The 19,079-nt window shown below is 39.4% G+C and overlaps 1 protein-coding gene across 1 annotated transcript in view; it reads right to left on the bottom strand.

The window, feature by feature from the left end:
- The window catches only part of OPN5 (opsin 5), a 45,399-nt gene that overhangs the window by 21,523 nt on the left and 4,797 nt on the right, over nt 1–19,079 (bottom strand). Inside the window, exons 3-4 of the mRNA XM_012664670.1 lie at nt 13,474–13,644; nt 9,873–10,207 (exon numbers count right to left, since the gene is read on the bottom strand). Coding sequence (XP_012520124.1) covers nt 9,873–10,207; nt 13,474–13,644 — 506 coding nt within the window. The remainder of the gene's footprint in view (nt 1–9,872; nt 10,208–13,473; nt 13,645–19,079) is intronic.

Raw genomic sequence — 19,079 nt, forward strand, 5'->3', positions numbered from 1 at the left:
TGAGGAAAGAAATCACAGAGGATACAAACAAATGGAAAAACATAGCATGCTCATCGATATATAGAATCAACATTGTTAAAATGTCCATTCTACTCAAAGTATGTTACACATTCAATACAATCCCCATCATATTACCAAAATCATACTTCACAGATCTAGAAAAAAATAATTCTACACTTTGTTTGGAACCAGAAAAGAGCCTGAATATCCAAAGCAATCTTAAACAAAAAGAACAGATCTGGAGGTATCACATTACCAGATTTCAAACCTATACTGCAAGACTATAGTAACCAAAACAGCATGGTATTGGCACACAAATAGAGACATAGACCAATGGAACAGAACGGAAAACCCAGTTATAAAACCATCTACCTACAATCAACTGATATTTGACAAAGCAGACCACAACATACATTGGAATAAAGAAGCCCTATTCAATAATGGTGCTCGGAAAATTGGATAGCCACATGCAGAAGATTGAAATGGAATCTCTATCTCTCACCACTCACAAAAATTAATTCAAGATGTATAAAAGACTTAAATCTAAAGCATGACACCATAAGAATTCTAGAGGAAAGTATAGGTAAAACTCTTCTAGATATCAGCCTAGGCAAAGAATTTATGACTAAAACCCCAATGGCAATCATGGCAACAACAAAAATTATTAATAATAAATGGGATTTGATTAAACTAAAAAGCTTCTGCACAGCTAAGAAAACAATCAATAGAACAAATAGACAATCTACAGAATGGGAGAAAATATTCACAAGCTACACATCAGATAAAGGACTAATAACCACAATTTACAAAAAACTCAATCAAGCAAATTAGCAAGAAAAAACAAACAACCCTATTAAAAAATGGGCAAAAGACATGAACAGAAGCTTCTCAAAAGAAGAAAGACAAATGGCCAATAAACATATGAAAATGCTCAATGTCACTAATCATCAGGGAAATGTAAATTAAAACCACAGTGAGGTATCACCTTACCCCTGTTCGAATGACATTTATGAAAAAGTCCAAAAACAATATATGCTGACATGGATGCAGATTGAAAGGAATGTTTATTATATACACTGTTGGTGGGACTGCAAGTTAGTACAACCTCTATGGAAAACAGTATGGAGATTCCTCAAAGAACTCAAAGTAGATCTACCATTCAATCCAACAATCCCACTATTGGGTATTTATGCGAAGGGAAAAAAGACTTTTCATCAAAAAGGCACCTGCATTCAAATGTTTATTGCAGAACAATTCACAATTGCAAAGATGTGGAATCAACCCAAGTGTCAATCAATTCATGAGAGGATTAATAAAGTGTGTGTGGTATATGTATACCATGGAGTACTAGTCAGCCAAAAAAGATGAATTAATATCTTTTGCAATAATCTGGATAGAACTGGAGACCATTCTCCTAAGTGAAATTTCTCAAGAATGGAAAAACAAACACCACATATACTTACTATTAAATTGGAGCTAACCAATGAGCACACATGTGCACAGAGGGAAGTAAAACTCAGTGGAAATCAACCACAGGGGGGGATGGAGGAGAGGAGGAGCAAAAATCTACCTAATAGGTACTATGAATCCTATATGGGTGACACGCACACCTTTAGGAGGAGCAAAAATCTACCTAATGGGTACTGTGAACCCTATATGGGTGACACGCACACCTTTAGCCAGGACTCAAGTATTACAAAAGTGATCCATGTAACCTAAAACACTTGTGCCCCCTTCATATTTTGAAATTAAAAAAATAAATAAATAAAATAATCAGAAAAAATATAATATCTCCATATTCAGGGTTTTGTATACCAGATTACTGAGTTTGCACTTAATTCTGTAATCTTCGAGATGGTAGTAGTGTTTTGAAAAGCAAACATGATGAGAGTGCTCCCTCAGATTAACCTGTAGAATAAAATGCAGCAAGAAGAAATAGGAAGTAGAAAGATCATTGTCTAGTCATTCAACCTGCAAGTATTATTGGGCATCTCCTATATGTTTTGTGTGGAGGATAAAGCAATAAACAAACTTGACACACTCCTGCCCACATAGAATTTCTACTCTTAAACAAGTTTGGTTAGGCAACAGTCTAAACAAGAAATAAGAGTGGTCTTAATTAGAGCACTGACACTGACAAATGAAATCAAATATTCAAATCAAATACAGAATATTCTTTCTGTAAAATAAATAAGGAAACTATATGCAAATCATCCCTCTGTCTGGTGGACATTTGTTTGGTTTTGTTTGTTTGTTTGTTTGCCTTTATTTTCATCTTCCCAATATCTTCTACCTCAGCATCCCTGTGTCTCTCTGTGTCCTCGGTTGTTTTATGCAGTTGACATCATAGGTATCACATGACCCAAGTCTGACCAATCAGAGGATGACATGCCTCTGGCTACCATAACAGGAACAGGGACCAGCACATGACACAAAAGATCTTGATCAGACCCATCTTTGGCATTTGATAAGGGAGTTCTAGGAAAAGTGGACCTTCCTTTTATCTCTGAGTTCCCTAAAACCTTAGGGAGGTGTAAGGACGGAGCTATCTGAGGCCAAGCATCACTTCCTCTTTCTCCCATCCCCTAGTTTAAGAAGTAAAACGACAATTCCAACATCAGGGTCATGACAAGTTATGTTGAGGATCAATGATAAGGAATGAGACACAAAATGTTTTATTAAACATTGTTGTTAAAGCAACAATATTAGTGAATGATTTTTTGTTTTAGAAGTTTGGATGTGTTTTTATTATAACGAGGTCATTATGGGGCATGTGCATTTCAGTATGTTTTAGTGGGAACAGCACTATTATATGCAGGGTATGGTCCATAGCCCTCAGTCTACTTGACCTGTTGAAAAGCCAGAGTGTGTTTGCCCTGGGAACCCACAAAGGGGTGTGTAACAATGAAACATGGAAAATCTGCCCTAAAGTCTGAGGCTCTAAAATTCCACCCAAGCATTTCCAGGCTCATCTCTGAAAATTAACTGTTGCAGAGAGAAACAATAACAATATCCATTTTGTTCCACTTTGCAAATAGAGAACCTGAATTCCCAAGGGAAGAATCAAGTGAGCCCAAATTTCCTGCATGTCCTGCAGCTTTGCTTTAAGGGTCCTGAACCAAAATTCTCACCTGTGCTTACAAATTGTCAAGGACTAATGCACACACTCAGCTCTCCCACTGGGATGCTTTTCCATCTTTCCACAGAAGCTTACCCAGGAGAAATTTTTATTAATATTTGGTTTGGTCTGTGTGACTTTTGTTTGTAAATGGAATGCATGCATCAAGGCTCACAGCGAGGGTTTTCTTTTTCTAAATCCCCAAATAAACACGAACTATATAAATAAAGCTTGCTCTAGCAGATGTCTGGGGACTTAACATAGCTCCATCCTTACTTCTTTAGTGAGTCATATGATGATTTCACAGTATCTCAAGAGCCGTTTTCTGTGTTGCTGCCAAAGTCATTGACAAAAAATAGATTAACACTCAGTCCATAATATTTTCTACATTTTACATATTTTCTACTTTTATAGAGGTTTGCAATTGGGAAACAGGAAAGACTTAAAATATTTGCATTATGTTATCCGTTTTAAAAGAACATAGGGGAATTAAATATACCATGGTTTTATAAACACATAGCAAATGAATCATTGTGGTTTTTCTGAGGTTAGAATAAAGCTAAATACTTTAAACTGAAAGACTAAAAACCGAGAGTTTAAAGTAGAAAGAGGGATAAAAGGCTAAATCTAAAAGGTACTATAGAATGTTATTTGTGTTTATGTTTTTGAAGTCAATACAAAGTATAAGTCACATTCATTTTCTATAAACTTTTTGTTTTATAATATACTCCACAAAATATTGAGCATTTAAATATTAAAACTATTTTAAGATATCCACCGCAAACATTTTCAAAACTTTCATATTATACCCCTTTTTTTCAGAACTTTCTACTCAGCTTGGAATGTGTTCAATTTTTTCATCAGTCTGTTTCTCACTTTCCTCAATTCTAAGTGTGTCCTCATTTCTGTTTTCCAAAATTTCTTCCCCAGAAAAATCCTTAAGCCAGTTCTAACACAGGCACCTGTACCCGTCAACTTGTTCTAGGTTGTTTATTTTTTTAAACACTTCACTTTTATCACTGCCTTTTGGGTCACTGGAAAAGCAGTAAAACTTCACATCCTAAATTAGACAGGTTTTGTGGGAGGAAATTCACAGATATGTCTTTAGCTTCTACAAAAGAATCACACATCTGCAACCCAGTTCAGTTTAAGTACATCTTGCTGCAAAGGACCAAGGGATATAGGCACTTTCCAGCTCTAGTTCAAGCTGGCATTGTGTCACTAAAGCCATGTTGTCCTTAATTGCTCAATTCCAGTGAATTAACCAATTAAAGCAATAACAGAATAATGTGGTTGAAAGTAAATTCTCCAAGTTATATATGGCTCTGCCTTTGGGTCCAAAACATCTGAACCATTCCAGCAGATGAGGTTCCTAAGAAGGGAGTTCCTACCCTCTCTCATCGTGCTGAAGCAGTGTGGCATAGCAGGAAAAGACACTGGCATGGACATACTCTGGGTCTCTTCATGACACCAATTATGGTCAGTTCCACTGACCAGTGTGAGTGGGGCAGAGTCCCTGATTCTCCATGAACAACCATTTCAGAAGGGGTGCCCAGGTCCTCCCAGCAGGCTTCTTTGCCCAGATACGAGTAAGACTTGAGCTAAGATTTGAAGCTGCGGCCAGGCGCGGTGGCTCACGCCTGTAATCCTAGCACTCTGGGAGGCCGAGGCGGGCGGATCGTTTGAGCTCTGGAGTTCAAGACCAACCTGAGCAAGAGCAAGACCCCATCTCTACTAAAAATAGAAAGAAATTGGCCAAACAACTAAAAATAGAAAAAATTAGCCGGGTATGGTGGTGCGTGCCTGTAGTCCCAGCTACCTGAGAGGCTGAGGCAAGAGGATTGCTTGAGCCCAGGAGTTTGAGGTTGCTGTGAGCTAGACTGATGCCACAGCACTCTAGCCCATTCAAGAGAGGGAGACTCTGTCTCAAAAAAAAAAAAAGAAGCTGCATGCTACCTTGGATAATGAAATAGACAAGAAGACATGGAATTTACCTGAAAATAAAGGCTGAAAATAAGGGTCAAACAGATAGAAAAAATTCCCCATCCATAACAAGACCAAATCACATTCAGAAACATTCAGACTAGTGATAACAAAGACATTTCAGGGGCTGGGGTGAGATAAGGTCACCAGGAGAAATCACCACATCAGTGCACCAAGGAAACAGGAAGGAAGAGGGTCCTGCCTGCTTTAAGACAGTGAGCAATTGACAGGAGCATAGGGATGATAAGATTTGGTTTTTCTACCTTGGGCCTACCTGGCAAGTATATGGATTTGCTCCCAACCAGTAGGAACATTATATTAAAAGACAGCGATGAGGTAGTAAATGCCAGCTATGAGACTACTACCTTCTACATGTGGGATCACCTGAAACTGAGTGACACCATCAATGACAGGTAGGGAAGTTGACAACTTGAACTATCTTCTTTGCCCTTCAAGTCCTTCATTTGTAAATATAAAAATAACGGTGGTGTCACTCCGCTTTCACACTACCTTTTAAGAAATCGAGCAACCAACAACTTTAAGCGTGTCTAGTTTGAATTTCTTCCTTCCTTCTATTTTATCCACAGAATGACAATTAAAGCCAACTGTCCTAGACCCTCATCCATAAACTTGTAAAGAAAAAATTTCTGAGATCTTTGGTACACCTACCCCATGTTAGCCCTGGTTGTGATCCAAGCAAAAGATATGAATTCATACTTAAAAAAGGAAGAATTCCACACTTCCCAGTTGCAATTTTCTCAAATCTTAAAATACCACTACTCTGTAAACAAGCAAAAGCTGCAACTGAAAAGAGAGGAGGCAAATTAGGTCATGTCACTCTGTGCATCTGTGTTTTAGGATTTGGGTCCAAAATTAAACACAACATCCCCCAACTAGGCAGTAACTGGCTTAAAGAACGGAAAATGATTTACAAGTATGTGGTTGAACAAAATAGGGGAGACTTCAGTGTTCATTAGGGAGACCCTTGAGATGGAGATGTGCTGCTTGGAGGGGAAAGAATACTCAGGTCGAGAGGCCAGATGGTTTTAGTAATAAGAGCTATTGCCACAGACATTTGAATAACTGAACCAATCCAGCCATTTCCATAGAACCTCAGAGTTTCAGAAGGTAACAAAGACATCATTTAATTCCCTTCCTCCACTTCCTTTCACAGATGAGAAAACTAAGGCCCACAGAGATTTCATGGTTTGCCCTAGGTGAATTAATCAAAATTGCAAGCAACAGAAATTGACTTTGCCTGAGAAAAGCAAGAAAAGAATTTATTTAAAGGATATTGGTTAATACAGAGCATTCCTGCAGAATGCTGCACTTAGAATTGAGACCAAGCAGACAGAAATGATCCCCAAAACTATGACGGTGAACTGGTTCTGATGCAGAAACCACTGCTACTGTAGCCATGGCCTCAGGAGAGAGCTCCCTGCCCCTAGATCTGGTGTCACTAGTTCCTGACTCAGGCTGATAGCTGGCGCCTGGGGTCCACAGCTCTGCTCTAGCTGCAGGGCAATCCTGGGAAGTGAATGTCTGGGCTTTTCAGTATCTTTTTTTTTTTTGAGACAGAGTCTCACTGTGTTGCCCGGGCTAGAGTGCCGTGGCGTGGTCTTAGCTCACAGCAACCTCAAACTCTTGGGCTCAAGCAATCCTCCTACCTCAGCCTCCCGAGTAGCTGGGACTACAGGCATGCGCCACCATGCCCGGCTAGTTTTTTCTATATATTTTTAGTTGTCCAATTAATTTCTTTCTATTTTTAGTAGAGACGGGGGTCTCGCTCTTGCTCAGGCTGGTTTCGAACTCCTGAGCTCAAACAATCCGCCCGCCTCGGCCTCCCAGAGAGCTAGGATTACAGGCATGAGCCACCGCGCCCAGCCAGTATCTTTTAAATTAAGAAACACATGGCTCCTCTTCCCACTCCCAACTGGGCACAAAATGTTGGAAATTCCTTAGCCGCTGAAAGGGTTCAACAACTGGCAGCCAAAATATATAACAAACACCAACCATGTGAGACCTCTCAGCGAGCTAGTGGCAAAATCAGGACTGACCTCTAGTTTGAAATTCTTTTCAGTATTCCGTTTCTCTGAATGTGTCTTTCTTCCTTCAACAGATATGTCTTAAATACCATGTATGAGGTGTTATGTTAGGTCCCAGGACACGAAATGAACAAAAGACATGGTTTGTCCCTCTCCCCACCCCTCCCCCTGGGCTTTACTGACCAGTGGTAAAGACAGACATTGAACAAATAATCACACAAATAAGTATGTAATTCTAAATTAATTAAAAATTGTGACAAGTTCCATGAAGAAAATATAAAGGCTGCAATGAAATATCATATAGGAAAAACCAAACTCAATTTTGGAAAAGCTTCTCTGGGAAGTGACATTTCAGCTAAGAACAAACTAAGAAGAACAAAGAGTGGTAATTAATTAATTTGGTTTTTGTTTAATAAAAAAAGAAAAAGCAGCACAGTTCAGCTTTCCCACAAACTGCCCTTAGAGTCCATACAGGGGGGTCCTCTGAATCTGACCCCCAGTGACAACATTTGATGAGCAATAAAAGAGAAGCGTCACCTGAGGGAAGCAGACCTTTGTGCTTCAGAGTTTTAAAAAGGCTTCACAATCATCACAATGTGAAAGAGTAAAGTGAAACAAAATGCCCCGTCAGGTATAAATAGAACAGAGGCTCTCAAGCCAGGGGTCAAGAAACCTCTTAACAATCATCAAGGTAATTCCATTAAGTTGGTCTATCCAACTATGTATTTGTCCCAGCGATATCGATTAAGCACCTAGCAGGTGCCAGGCTGCAGGGTGCAGCGGCAAGCAGGACCTGCAGCACTGCCCTCACCTGGCTTACTGTCCTCCAAAACAGAGTTAAAAGCATATGACTTAGTTAAGTATGGCAAGTGTCACTAAAGGTAATGCTCAAGTGCTTTGGGGGCCCATAACAGGGGGACATGAACTAACCAGGAGAGATCAGAAAGGCTTTCTGGTCTAAATAAGGGACACTAAGAGAAATTCAGGTACCCACAGGGTCTAACTGCAGGCCTGGAGCATTACAGGTGATCAACGTGTGTTAAATGAATGACAACGAAGCACCAACATGCAGGGTACAATCATATTCGGAAAAATTAATCCATGCTTCTGGGATTGCCTTCCTGCCACTCCACCATTCCCCTCATTAAATCAGCAGCAAGAGTGTTCACTGTACTGTGTGAAGATTTTTACAAGCAAAAATACCCAAAGAAGTAAAACATTCATTTCTCAGCTTCTCAGTTTCAAAACAGAAATTCAAAAATAGGAGAGAAAATAGTTACAAGAAAGGGTTTTGAATATGGAAAAAGATGACTTTAGGCATCCACAGCCAGAGGCCCAAGAGACTTAGGGCATTAAGATTACTATGTGAATAATTTAGAGAACGCACATAAAAATGAGCCAGCTTTCCCACCCCAGAGTAGGTGAAGGGCCTACAGCCCAAAGGCAAGGGGGAACATCAGAGGAGACAGTAACCGACCTTGAGAAGGTGTCCTGAACCTACCCCACTGAGCTGGGCACCAAGAGACATGGAGGGGGGGAGGGGACAACAGAACCCTCAATACATTTGGAGATATGAAAGCAGAAAACTTCCATTTCACTTCTCAGGGTCCCAGCCAAACACCCAACATCCACTTGATGGGTTGCTTTAGAAAGATGGGGAGATAGCTTGCAGTGCTGATGAGCCTATAGTTGGAACAATGAAGATGCAAAGTAACCCATGACTACCGTAACTAAGACCAGAAGGGACCTCAAATATCTCAGCAGCGCCAAGGTCAATGAGTGACAGCAACCAGATCAGGAGCCTCCATCCCTTAGCACCAAGACATTATGAAATCTTCCCTGAAACTTTTAGGTAGCCCTGGGAAGAGAAAGGAAATTTCTGTTTCAACTGAAGTTATCCTGATTGTTCAGTATGAAATTTGTGTTATAAAATCAAATGCAGGCACAGATATGAGATTATGTTGGATCACAGAAATATAAAGATTGTCATATATATTTTATATCTATTACACACCTCTGTTCGTAGTTGTGAAATTTCAGGCTGCTCTAAAAGTCTAGCCAAACTGTCATTTTTTTTTTTCAATTAATTAGATGGAAGCTACAAAGTAGACAAATGTTTGAGGCTGGAATGCCAAATTTTAGCCTGACAAGACCAGACTGACAGAATGCAGGCTCCAATAATAACCCAGATAGAAATACGTAGAGTACACAGAAAACTAAGTAGTTTTGATCCTAGAATTCAGAAAGGTAACCTTTAGGTAATAAGCTCTTCGATCAGGCTGTTCTGAAAATCAGAAGCACGGAGTGAACAAGCAAATTAACAACCCGAGCAGTAGTTAAATAGGGGGAAAGGCTTCTAAGACTATGAAAAGTCCCAGTGTGAGGTTGTTTCTACTTATTTTTACTCAGTAGGAAAAATCAAGGGCAAAATTTAGAAGTAATTGAAAATAGTTTAGATTTAGTGTAGAAGATGGCACAATAGTTGTGTTTATTTTCAATATGGGTTGAATTTTGATGAAATTTTTTGCAGAAATATTAATAATTAGAAACACTCCATATTTAGGTTATTTTAATGTCGATTTCATATATATAAATAAATATAGATGTATCGTAAAATATTAAATAATATTATATAATGTCACTTCGTATATAAGTTAAAAGAATATACACATATACAACAAAATCATACATGCGTACGCCTACACATCATTTATTAGTGAAGTTACCTTGGTCAGTTTCATTTCCAGCACGTGGCTGCTATGGATCCGACTGTCGAAATGAGCTATTTCTTTGGAAGAGGACTTAACCTTGGCAATGATCTTTACGTAGGAGAACACGATCACAGCCGTTGGGAGCAAGAGGCAGAAGAAGAGGATGTTCAGGATGAAAACCTGGCCCCCTACCGAGGCCTGGGCGAGCCACCAGTCCAGGGTGCACGAGGTTCCGAAGGGCTCAGGTGCGTAGTCCCCCAGACCTACCAAGGGCATGGTGGTCCAGAAGGAAGCATAGGCCCAGATGACCGCCAGGCAGATGTAGGCGTGCTTTCTTTTCAGCCAAACCCCTGGAGGCGGAAGAAAAGCATTACCCGGATGTAATCTGCCCTGCACCCAAACACCTCCCCTCGATATGTCAAAGTCCACCTCCAAAGATTTATTCCATGGAATTCTGGGAGACGTGGGCAGACAACTGAAGCCTGAGGGGGAATGGAGTAAAGGGAGGAAGGTTCCAGAGCTTGGGCCTTTCTCTAGGAGAATAAAATTTGAGGCGATTTCACAGGGAATGTTTTCTCTAGGCATCTGGGAGCTTTGGGAGCAAGAAGTGACCAAAGCTGGGAAAAGGGGACAGTAAAAAGATGAGAGGATGCTGAAGACAAATGGAGGATCGTGGAAAAACATCTCAAAGGCATGCGTTAGTGGATCATCCAAGGGAGAATCCTTCGGGGGAGGTGAGAAGTCATGAAACGTTGCTTGTGTGTCTTTAAAGTCCCCATCTTCCTAAAAGCTTTTGTGTGTCTAATCTCATCTGTCTTCCTAAGAACGTGTTGAGCAGGGGTTGGAAGCTCATGTCCATGACACTGTGGTGTGAGGTTAAAGTGGTAGACTGTGCTCGATGACTTGGGGAGCAGATTTCGAATCTTCGAAGGTTATTCACGCAACAGTCGCCCTCACACAGCCATAGCAGGAGAGGTAGAGAAGCTAAGTAGGTTGCATCATGTTCTGCAAAAGTTATTCTGTGAAGATATTTTCAGGAAGACAAAAAATGAGCTCCGTTTTTCAGCACTAGTTTCTGTTAACCAAAAGGGAGTTCCAAGAGGAAGAAATAGTGCAGTCGTCTAAGAAAAGCTGTAAAGCACTAGTGATCATTTTCCCAGGTTCAACACAACCACCAAAGACAGGTAGGCCCAATTCAGTGCATCAGCCTCCACAGGAAATTCCTAATGCCTCCACACCTCATCATTACCTTCAACGAAGAGGGCCAAGGAAGTGACTCCTTACTGCTTTGCTTTTATATTAGCAGAGAAGAAATATCGAAATGTATTCAAAAAAAGCTAAATGATTTCTTCAACATAGACTCAGGGCCCACCTTTGCTTAGTGCAGTGTGAGGTTTGGGATGTCAATCAGGCCTAATTCTTCTGTGTCTAGTATTTGACCTTGTCCATGTCATCTTTCTAGATGTCCAGTGTTCTTAGCGGTAAAATGGAGGAAATAAGAATATATTGCTTACAGGTTTGGGTGAGTGTATAAAACAACATAAGGGGACTGCTTTGCAAACTAAGAAGCACTACATTAATATGAAGTTTTACTCTTGTGTAAGTTTATCTCATTTATTTAGCACTAACAAGAAATATAAGAGATTGTTTCTATACCCTATTGTCTCCATTTTTTTTTCAAATACATGGTGTTTTGTTTCATGAAATGCAAACTTCTCAAACTCAATCGTATGAGGGTAGCAATAATGTAGCCACAATATATATCAGCTCTTGATTGTCCATTATAACGGATGTAACATTGGCACGGGTAATCACATATATTTATGGGGATGTGCATAGGCATACGTATAAGCATTTATGGTTAGGGTTACTTGTGAGGTGTTTTATACTTACATTCGAGTATGGTGAAAGGCTGTCAAGTACAGGAGGGAGTAGATTAGTAGATTGGTTCTGTGTTGCTCCAGAAGTCAGAACTAGGACCAATGGGTGGAGGTTACTGGGAGGCAGTTTTGTCTTAATATAAGGAATAACATTGTAACAACGAGAGCAGACCAATCAGAGAATGGGCTGCCTTGTGCAGTAGTAAGCTCCCCGTCACTGGTCACTGGAATTATTCAAGAAGAGGCCAAGTGGTCGTCTCTCAGGTATGCCTTAAAACAGTTCACCACATTACATGGGAGAAAGGTCTACATGTCCCCAAGCAACCTTCTAATTCCAACATTCTAGGACACTGTGTGGAGGGTTTAATAGTGCATCAGACTAAATGATGAAACTATACGACCGAGATACAACCTTAGAAGAAGCTGGAAAATGTATACAGTTCCCACATGGAGTTACACCCTGCAATGATTCTGGCAGTAGACAGCATCATCTCCTCAATGGACAAAAAGCCTGAACTCAAGAAAACATTTAAAAACAGAGGCATCAAGGTTTAGCATTCCTCAAATACTCACAGGAAGTTTAACTTTTTGCCTTCCCAGACATAAAATCTATAGTTAAATTTAAAATATATGTGGTATGACCAAAAATAAGTCTATGAAAGAATTAGACTCTGATGTCATCCAGGATATGTATAATTGTATATTTTTTATCTTATTGAAAATTTTGATTCTAGCTATCTCTATTGGAAGTTTTAAATGTTTAAAAAAGGAGATGTAAATTTAAAAAAAAAAGAAAGAGAGAAAGAGTGCTAGATCATGAAGAGGATGATTCACGACCGCCCCCCACGTCCGTGCATGGCTTCCTTGGCGTTTGGAAACTGTAAATTTTAAAAGAGAGTGTCAGGTCCACTTGATTTTTACCACTGAGTCTCCAGGCCATACTCTGACCCCAACCACTCTAATGACAGATTGACAACCAAAGAACTTTATCTAGGTGGAGTCAATACTGCTTGGATGTGCCTGGTTTGTATTTCTTTCAGCTTCAATAAATTCCCAGAGCCGCAAGAAGCAAAATTACTAAAAATTATTTTTAACTAGTAGAATGATCTAATCATTTTAAAAGAAAATTCTTAGACTCTGAAAACTTACTGGTGGCTCACCCCTACTAGTTCTCTTAGTCACTCATCTTTCTACCTACCATCACTCCAAAAACATGTTAAGTGATATTTCTAAATGTGTGTCCTGTCATGCAGGAACAGCTACATGACTCTCCAATTCGGAGGTGAACTTTTTGGAATTCCTTATCTCTGAAATCACAGGGAGTCTGAGTCCTAAAGGAGAATCATAAACAGCTTTTCTTATCATCACACTTACTATGTTGGGAATCAGCTAAACATCTTGGACCTAACATCCTTTCAATGCATTTTATTTCTTTCTTTGCATGGCAAAACATGGTGGAAGCTTACACGCTGTGTATAAGAAAATGATACTTTTTAAAAGCATTGTAGCCAAACACTGGACTTTACTATACAAGTGGTATTAAAAGAAACTACTTTGATTGACATAGGTTCAAATCCTTAAACATATATTAGAACAAGATAGGCTATAAACAGAAATACTCTTGATCTCTGAGTTTATTAATTGTCTTTATTCATTACCTGTGTAAAATATGTACAGCTCTGACACTCAATCCACCTAGCTTTGACTATCTGGGAATGAGAAACCTGCCAACTTACCATAAGATAAATAGCAGATTTTCAGGTATCGATCCAGGCTGACAGCAGTCATGGTGATGAGGCTTCCACAGCCAAAGAAAAATCCCGCCCATCCATACCAGCGGCAGCCAATCCAGCCAAACACCCAGCGGTGGCAGAAACAAGAGATGATGGTGAAGGGCTTGCCTACAACTAGAGCACCAAGCAAGTTGTCAAGGGAAGTTCCCTCCAGGTAAAATTTCCCCACCCGCATTAACTCACACAACCCCTCCTCTCCTGAAACATACCCTCCTCCCTTGTGGGCATACATGAACACACACACCCCCTTGATTACACAGAATTTCTAGATGAATAAAATTCCAGCACTTATCTTTGAATGAACTGAATTTGAAGCTACCCAGAGAGGTTTTCAGTCATCACAATAGCCAAAGATACTGAAAGAGTATAACAAGAAATTTTTTAAAGTAATTACACTATTAAGAACTGTCTCAAAGAGGGAATGGTTTCAATTTTTCCCCATTCAATATGATATTGGCAGTGGGTTTGTCATAGATGGACTTGATAATTTTAAGGAATGAGCCATCTATGCCTATTTTGATGATAGTTTTTATCATAAAGGTGTGTTGGACTTTGTCAAATGCTTTTTCTGCATCTATCGAAAGAATCAAAGGGACTTAGCTTCAGGGAGTACAGGAGATGTGATTTCAGTGGGCAGTGATAACAATCTGGTCATTTCTAATGTTTTATTAAAGCTATTCATTTGAAAGTTAAGAGAAGGGGCAATGTATCCACATGGAATCTCTCAGAGGAAATTTTCTCTTCAAGTACGACTTTTCCACACTGATTTCCTCCATAGAGTACCCAAGACTCTATTATTTCCCCCCCTCCAAAGTTAAACATTCAAGTGTGAGTGGTCAAAAGTATTCATAGGAAGGTTTTGTACAATACATTTCAGCATTCACTCAACCTCAACAACCTCGTTTAGAAACTTACGTTCTGAAAAACAATGATCCCACGACCTGCTCTTCAAATGAAAAAAAAAAAACCCAAATAAACAAAAGTACTTACATAATCAAATAATGCTGGGCAAGTTTACCTGTTATACACACTTCCTGGCAGTCAAAATTCAAGGCTCTAAAAATTTCCAAAAGTCAGAAAAGTAACTAACTTTGTGTGCCATAGCATTTTCCAAATGTATTCCACTACAGAACCCTACTGACATTGCATTAATTATTCTTTAGGAAATGCTGCTCCACAGATGACAAAGTATGGTCTCATTTGACTATGAAGAATTCTTTAAAATAAGACATCAGTCCTGAACTCAGGAGTAATTTGATGCAAAGAATTCTTATCTGTATGTATACAATACACACATCCCAGAATAGCTGTCCGAGTCTAAAAATACAAAGACTGAATGATAGACCACTATGTAGACTCATGATCTACTAATAATAATTACATTTTTAATTCATTTGGTATTTTTTTCTTATTGTATTACAATATCTAGAATTTCCAGTTCATTGTTGAATAAAAGTGATCATAATAGGTATCCATGTCTTGTGACTAACATTAAAAAATGTTTTTAATGTTTTGTCATTGAGTATGACGTTTTTGCTCCCTTTTGTCGTGCAAGCAAGTTCTTTTCTAGTACTAGTCTGTTAAGAATTTTTTTTTTTACCAGAAGTAGATGTTAAGTTTTATTGAATGCTTTCGAAAGTGTCTTTTCTCATTGAATTTGCTAATACAGGTTATTAATAAATGTATGATGTTGAAACATACTTACATTCCTGGGACAAATGCAACTTTTTTTAATAATAACGTTCATAAGATCATCTCAACCAATAAGGAAAGGAGGAGACGGAAGAAGGGGAGAATGAAGAAAAAGAAAAGGAGAAAGAAAAAAAGAAGATACAGAATGGTGATTTAAATTTGACTCATCCTGTTCCCTCTAGTGGGGCATTTTAGAATCCCAGTGTGTAGGGCGTGAGATTCCTGTAATGAAAAGGGAACTTAGTTTCTAACACCCGGAGGTAACCTTGTGCTTTAGGAGTTAAATGTCTGCAAAGGGGCTGGGAGGGGGAAAAGAGAGCTTATCTACCAGGGAAAGCCTTAATTAGGGAAGCAGTGGGAACTAATTGCTGTGAATTCAGAGAGGAGGAGGTTGAATGAGACTCTGGAGAAAAAAGGCTATAAAGTGCACTGGAGGAGGAAGGCGTGAGTGAGTTCCAAACATAGTTTTAACAATAGCGCGGATAACTTTCTTGGAAATTCGAATTAATCCTTTATTAAAAAATATAGAACATACTTGGTCCTTCATTATTTCCTTTTTGTTATCATCAATGAATAAAAAGTATTTAAGAAACTCCAGGAAGTTGCACATTCATAGGGAAGCAACAGAATGGGGGCAGGTGAAGAAGAGAGAAGAATACTAGAGTCCGAGTGACACGAATAACCATACAGAGCAGGAATTTTCTGCCTAGAGCCATGGCGGGGTCCATGGATCTCCTCCGAACGTGTGTATGTGAGTAGGTGAGTGAGTGTGTGTCTTGAAGGAGAAGTCCGTAGTCATGCAGGGGAAGAGATATCAAGCAACTAGGTCTCCATCCTCCACCTTCTTTCAGTGGGATCTTTTTTCATCTGTTTTATATATTCAGCTTCTAAGTCAAGCTCTTTTTCAAAGAAAAAATTCACTGCTTTTAAAAAAAATGACTTAAGAATCATTTATTAAATTTCTTCATTTTAAGGTTGAGACCAGATTTCCACATGTTTTCTTCTGTTTCAGTTTTTTGTTTGTTTTCTTTTTTCTTCTTGTCCTGTTGAGTTATATCTTATTGAAATATGGGATAGCTATTTCAGTAAATGGTAGGTTCAATCTTTTTACAACAAGAGCCAAATTTCTGGGATTTAAGCTATTTATTCCTTGAGCCTCCATTAGGATTTTTTTTTAATTTCTAGAAAGCGTTCTTCTACTTTTATTTTTTTAATTAATTTATTTTCTTTTTTTTTTTTAAATTTCAGAATATGATGGGGGTACAAACATTTTGCTTACCCATATTGCCTTTACATTGTCCAAGCCAGAGCTACAAGCATGCCCGTCCCCCAGACAGTGTGCTCTGCACCCATTAGTTATGATTTTACCCATCCCCTCCACCCCCCTCCCACCTGTTTGGCACCTGTGAATATTACTTCCATGTGTGCACCTAAGTGTTGATCAGTTAGTACCAATGTGATGGTAAGTGCACGTGGTGCTTGTTTTTTCTTTCTTCTACTTTTAATTCATACCCTGCAGCCCTTTCTTATTCAGGCATTGTATTCAGTCTTTACCCTCCCCGAAAGAAAATTGCTGAGGAAGCTCTTCAAAGCCTCTATCTGATCTACACATCAAAAGAAGGTTCCCTAACCTATTGCGTTAGGAAACCAAGTAGCTGACATTCACAGCCTGCGGGTGCTAGCTCCCACCCCTCCCAGGTGTGCCCCTCCCGAGTAAAAGCTTGCAGGATTTCCTGTTAGTTCAGTCAGTTAACAAACGTTTACCGATTGCCTTCTGTAAGCTGGACACGCATCTCCTCTAGTTGCTTAGACAGTGCCACACTTCAGTTTGCTGCTCTGGGCACCCTCATGTGAGAGCCTCCTAACCCTAGTGAATCGAACCCTATTGTCAGTGAGGAAACCAGAGTGAGAAAGAACTGCATTGTATTCAACAAACATTAATAATTATTCAGTGCCTACTATGTAACAAGCACAGAGCCAGGGCACTGGGGGACAAAGTAGGGGAGATCGAGATTAACAAATTTATTTTCTAACAGGGAGAGCAGGGAAATAAACAAATTTTAATGTAAGATATGGTCTGTTGAGTGATGGGTGGTGATTAGTGCTGTGGAGAAAAATAAAGCAGAGAAAGGAGATAGTCAGAAATTTTTTTACGTAAGGGTGCCGGGGAAGAATACTCCAAGAATGTGACATTTAGCTAGACACCTAAATCAGTGGGAGACAAGTCAAGCAAACATCTAGAGGGAAAAGATTCTAGCAGAGGAGACAGAAGGCTCAAAGCCTTCGGGCGGGTGTCAGCTAGGTGGGTGCTAAAGGCAGCAAAAAGACAAGTGAAAGTGACCAAACAGAGTGAAATTAGTGTCTGTTGTGCCTGGGACCTGAATTAGCCAAAACTATTATTTTAAGCTAATATTTCAAGCTTCCTCCTGAAGTAGAGCTTTGGATGAATCTTTGGGTTGTCATCTAGAATGGCTCTCTGTCTTCCACTTAGTAGAATGCTTCTGAACCTGGCTACACATTAGAAGCACAGGAGGGTTGTTTTGTTTTGCTTAGTTTTGCTTTGCTTTGATTTGATTTGATTTAAATGTTAATGTCCAAGGCTCCAACACCTCAATCTTCTGTTTTAATTTATCTGGGGTGAGCCCGGGCATTGTACACTTTTTTTAATTCCCCAGGTTATTCTAATATGTATACATGACTGGGAGCCGTTGGTGCTTGCACAACAAGCACTAGGTGCTTAGATGCCATGCATCTGGCCTCTAGCATGTGCTGCTTCAAGGTGCCTATAATGGAATGCAGTTGAGCAAGAAAAAAAATAAGACACGTTTTTTAGGTTTATTGCAAGAGAAAGTGTATTATAGATGCTCCGAAGTTGAAAACATGATCTGGGTTAGAGAAAGCTGTCACATGGAAGGAAATGGTTCCTGGTGAATTGTTCTAAAGACATAAGCAGAGTAATGAGGTGGTTTGTGCAATTCTAGAGCAGACTGGCTTGGTTGAAAGCACTTTCAATGTATCAGACCAATTAAGGACATTTTTATTCAGTGTCTAATTCCAGCCTTAATCATAAGTCTGGTATTATTCACTGCTGAAGGATATAGCTGAAATGACAGATTTCATTCAGGCATTTTACGCTCGGTACCAGGTAGAGAACCTTCAGTGTCCAGCTGGGTGGCCAGGAAAGCTAGCATTCATGTTGTGATAGCGCCATCGCGTGGCAGTAAGCAAAATGGCAGCCACTTTGCAGCCTTGCAAATTCCCTGGAGTTCCTCCTATTTTCACAGAAGGGGGCCTGGTCTGTCAACCTTCTCTTAATATGCATGTGCATTTACCATAAGAGTTCATGATATTTAAGCCTGTCTACTGAGTAAAGCCTTCCCAAGTAATCATCCAAATTCTCAATAACAGGGCAACACATCTACTGCTATGTGACTAAATAGGTAGAGTATCATTATAGGGACTTGCTTTTAGTGATCGGTAGTGGCAGAAACATCCACTTATGAAGAGAGATACAAACATTAGAAAAAAAAATTTTAAAAGAGGGAAAATTTTAAAAAAGGAAAAATTGCTAAAAAGCTTTCTGGTGGTAAGAGGAGCTGATGTGTACTGTTCAAACACAATTTCCCCAACTCTCCTAACTTAAGCCTGTAAAGCTAAATAGGGATGTTGGGATCCAAAGACATATTTCAGTACATCCGAGGAACCCTGGAATTTTATGGGAAAAAGCAAAAGGAGGCGACTTACCCAAAATCATTCATATTTTTAAAAATGAATTATCATTAAAGAAAAATTTTATTCCAACTCCTCCTTACTGGCTTATTGGTGATTTTGTGTGTGTGTGTGTGTGTGTGTGTGTG

The sequence above is a fragment of the Propithecus coquereli genome, unplaced genomic scaffold (assembly GCF_000956105.1).
Source record: "Propithecus coquereli isolate 6110/MARCELLA unplaced genomic scaffold, Pcoq_1.0 Scaffold90, whole genome shotgun sequence".
Lineage (NCBI taxonomy): Eukaryota > Metazoa > Chordata > Mammalia > Primates > Indriidae > Propithecus > Propithecus coquereli.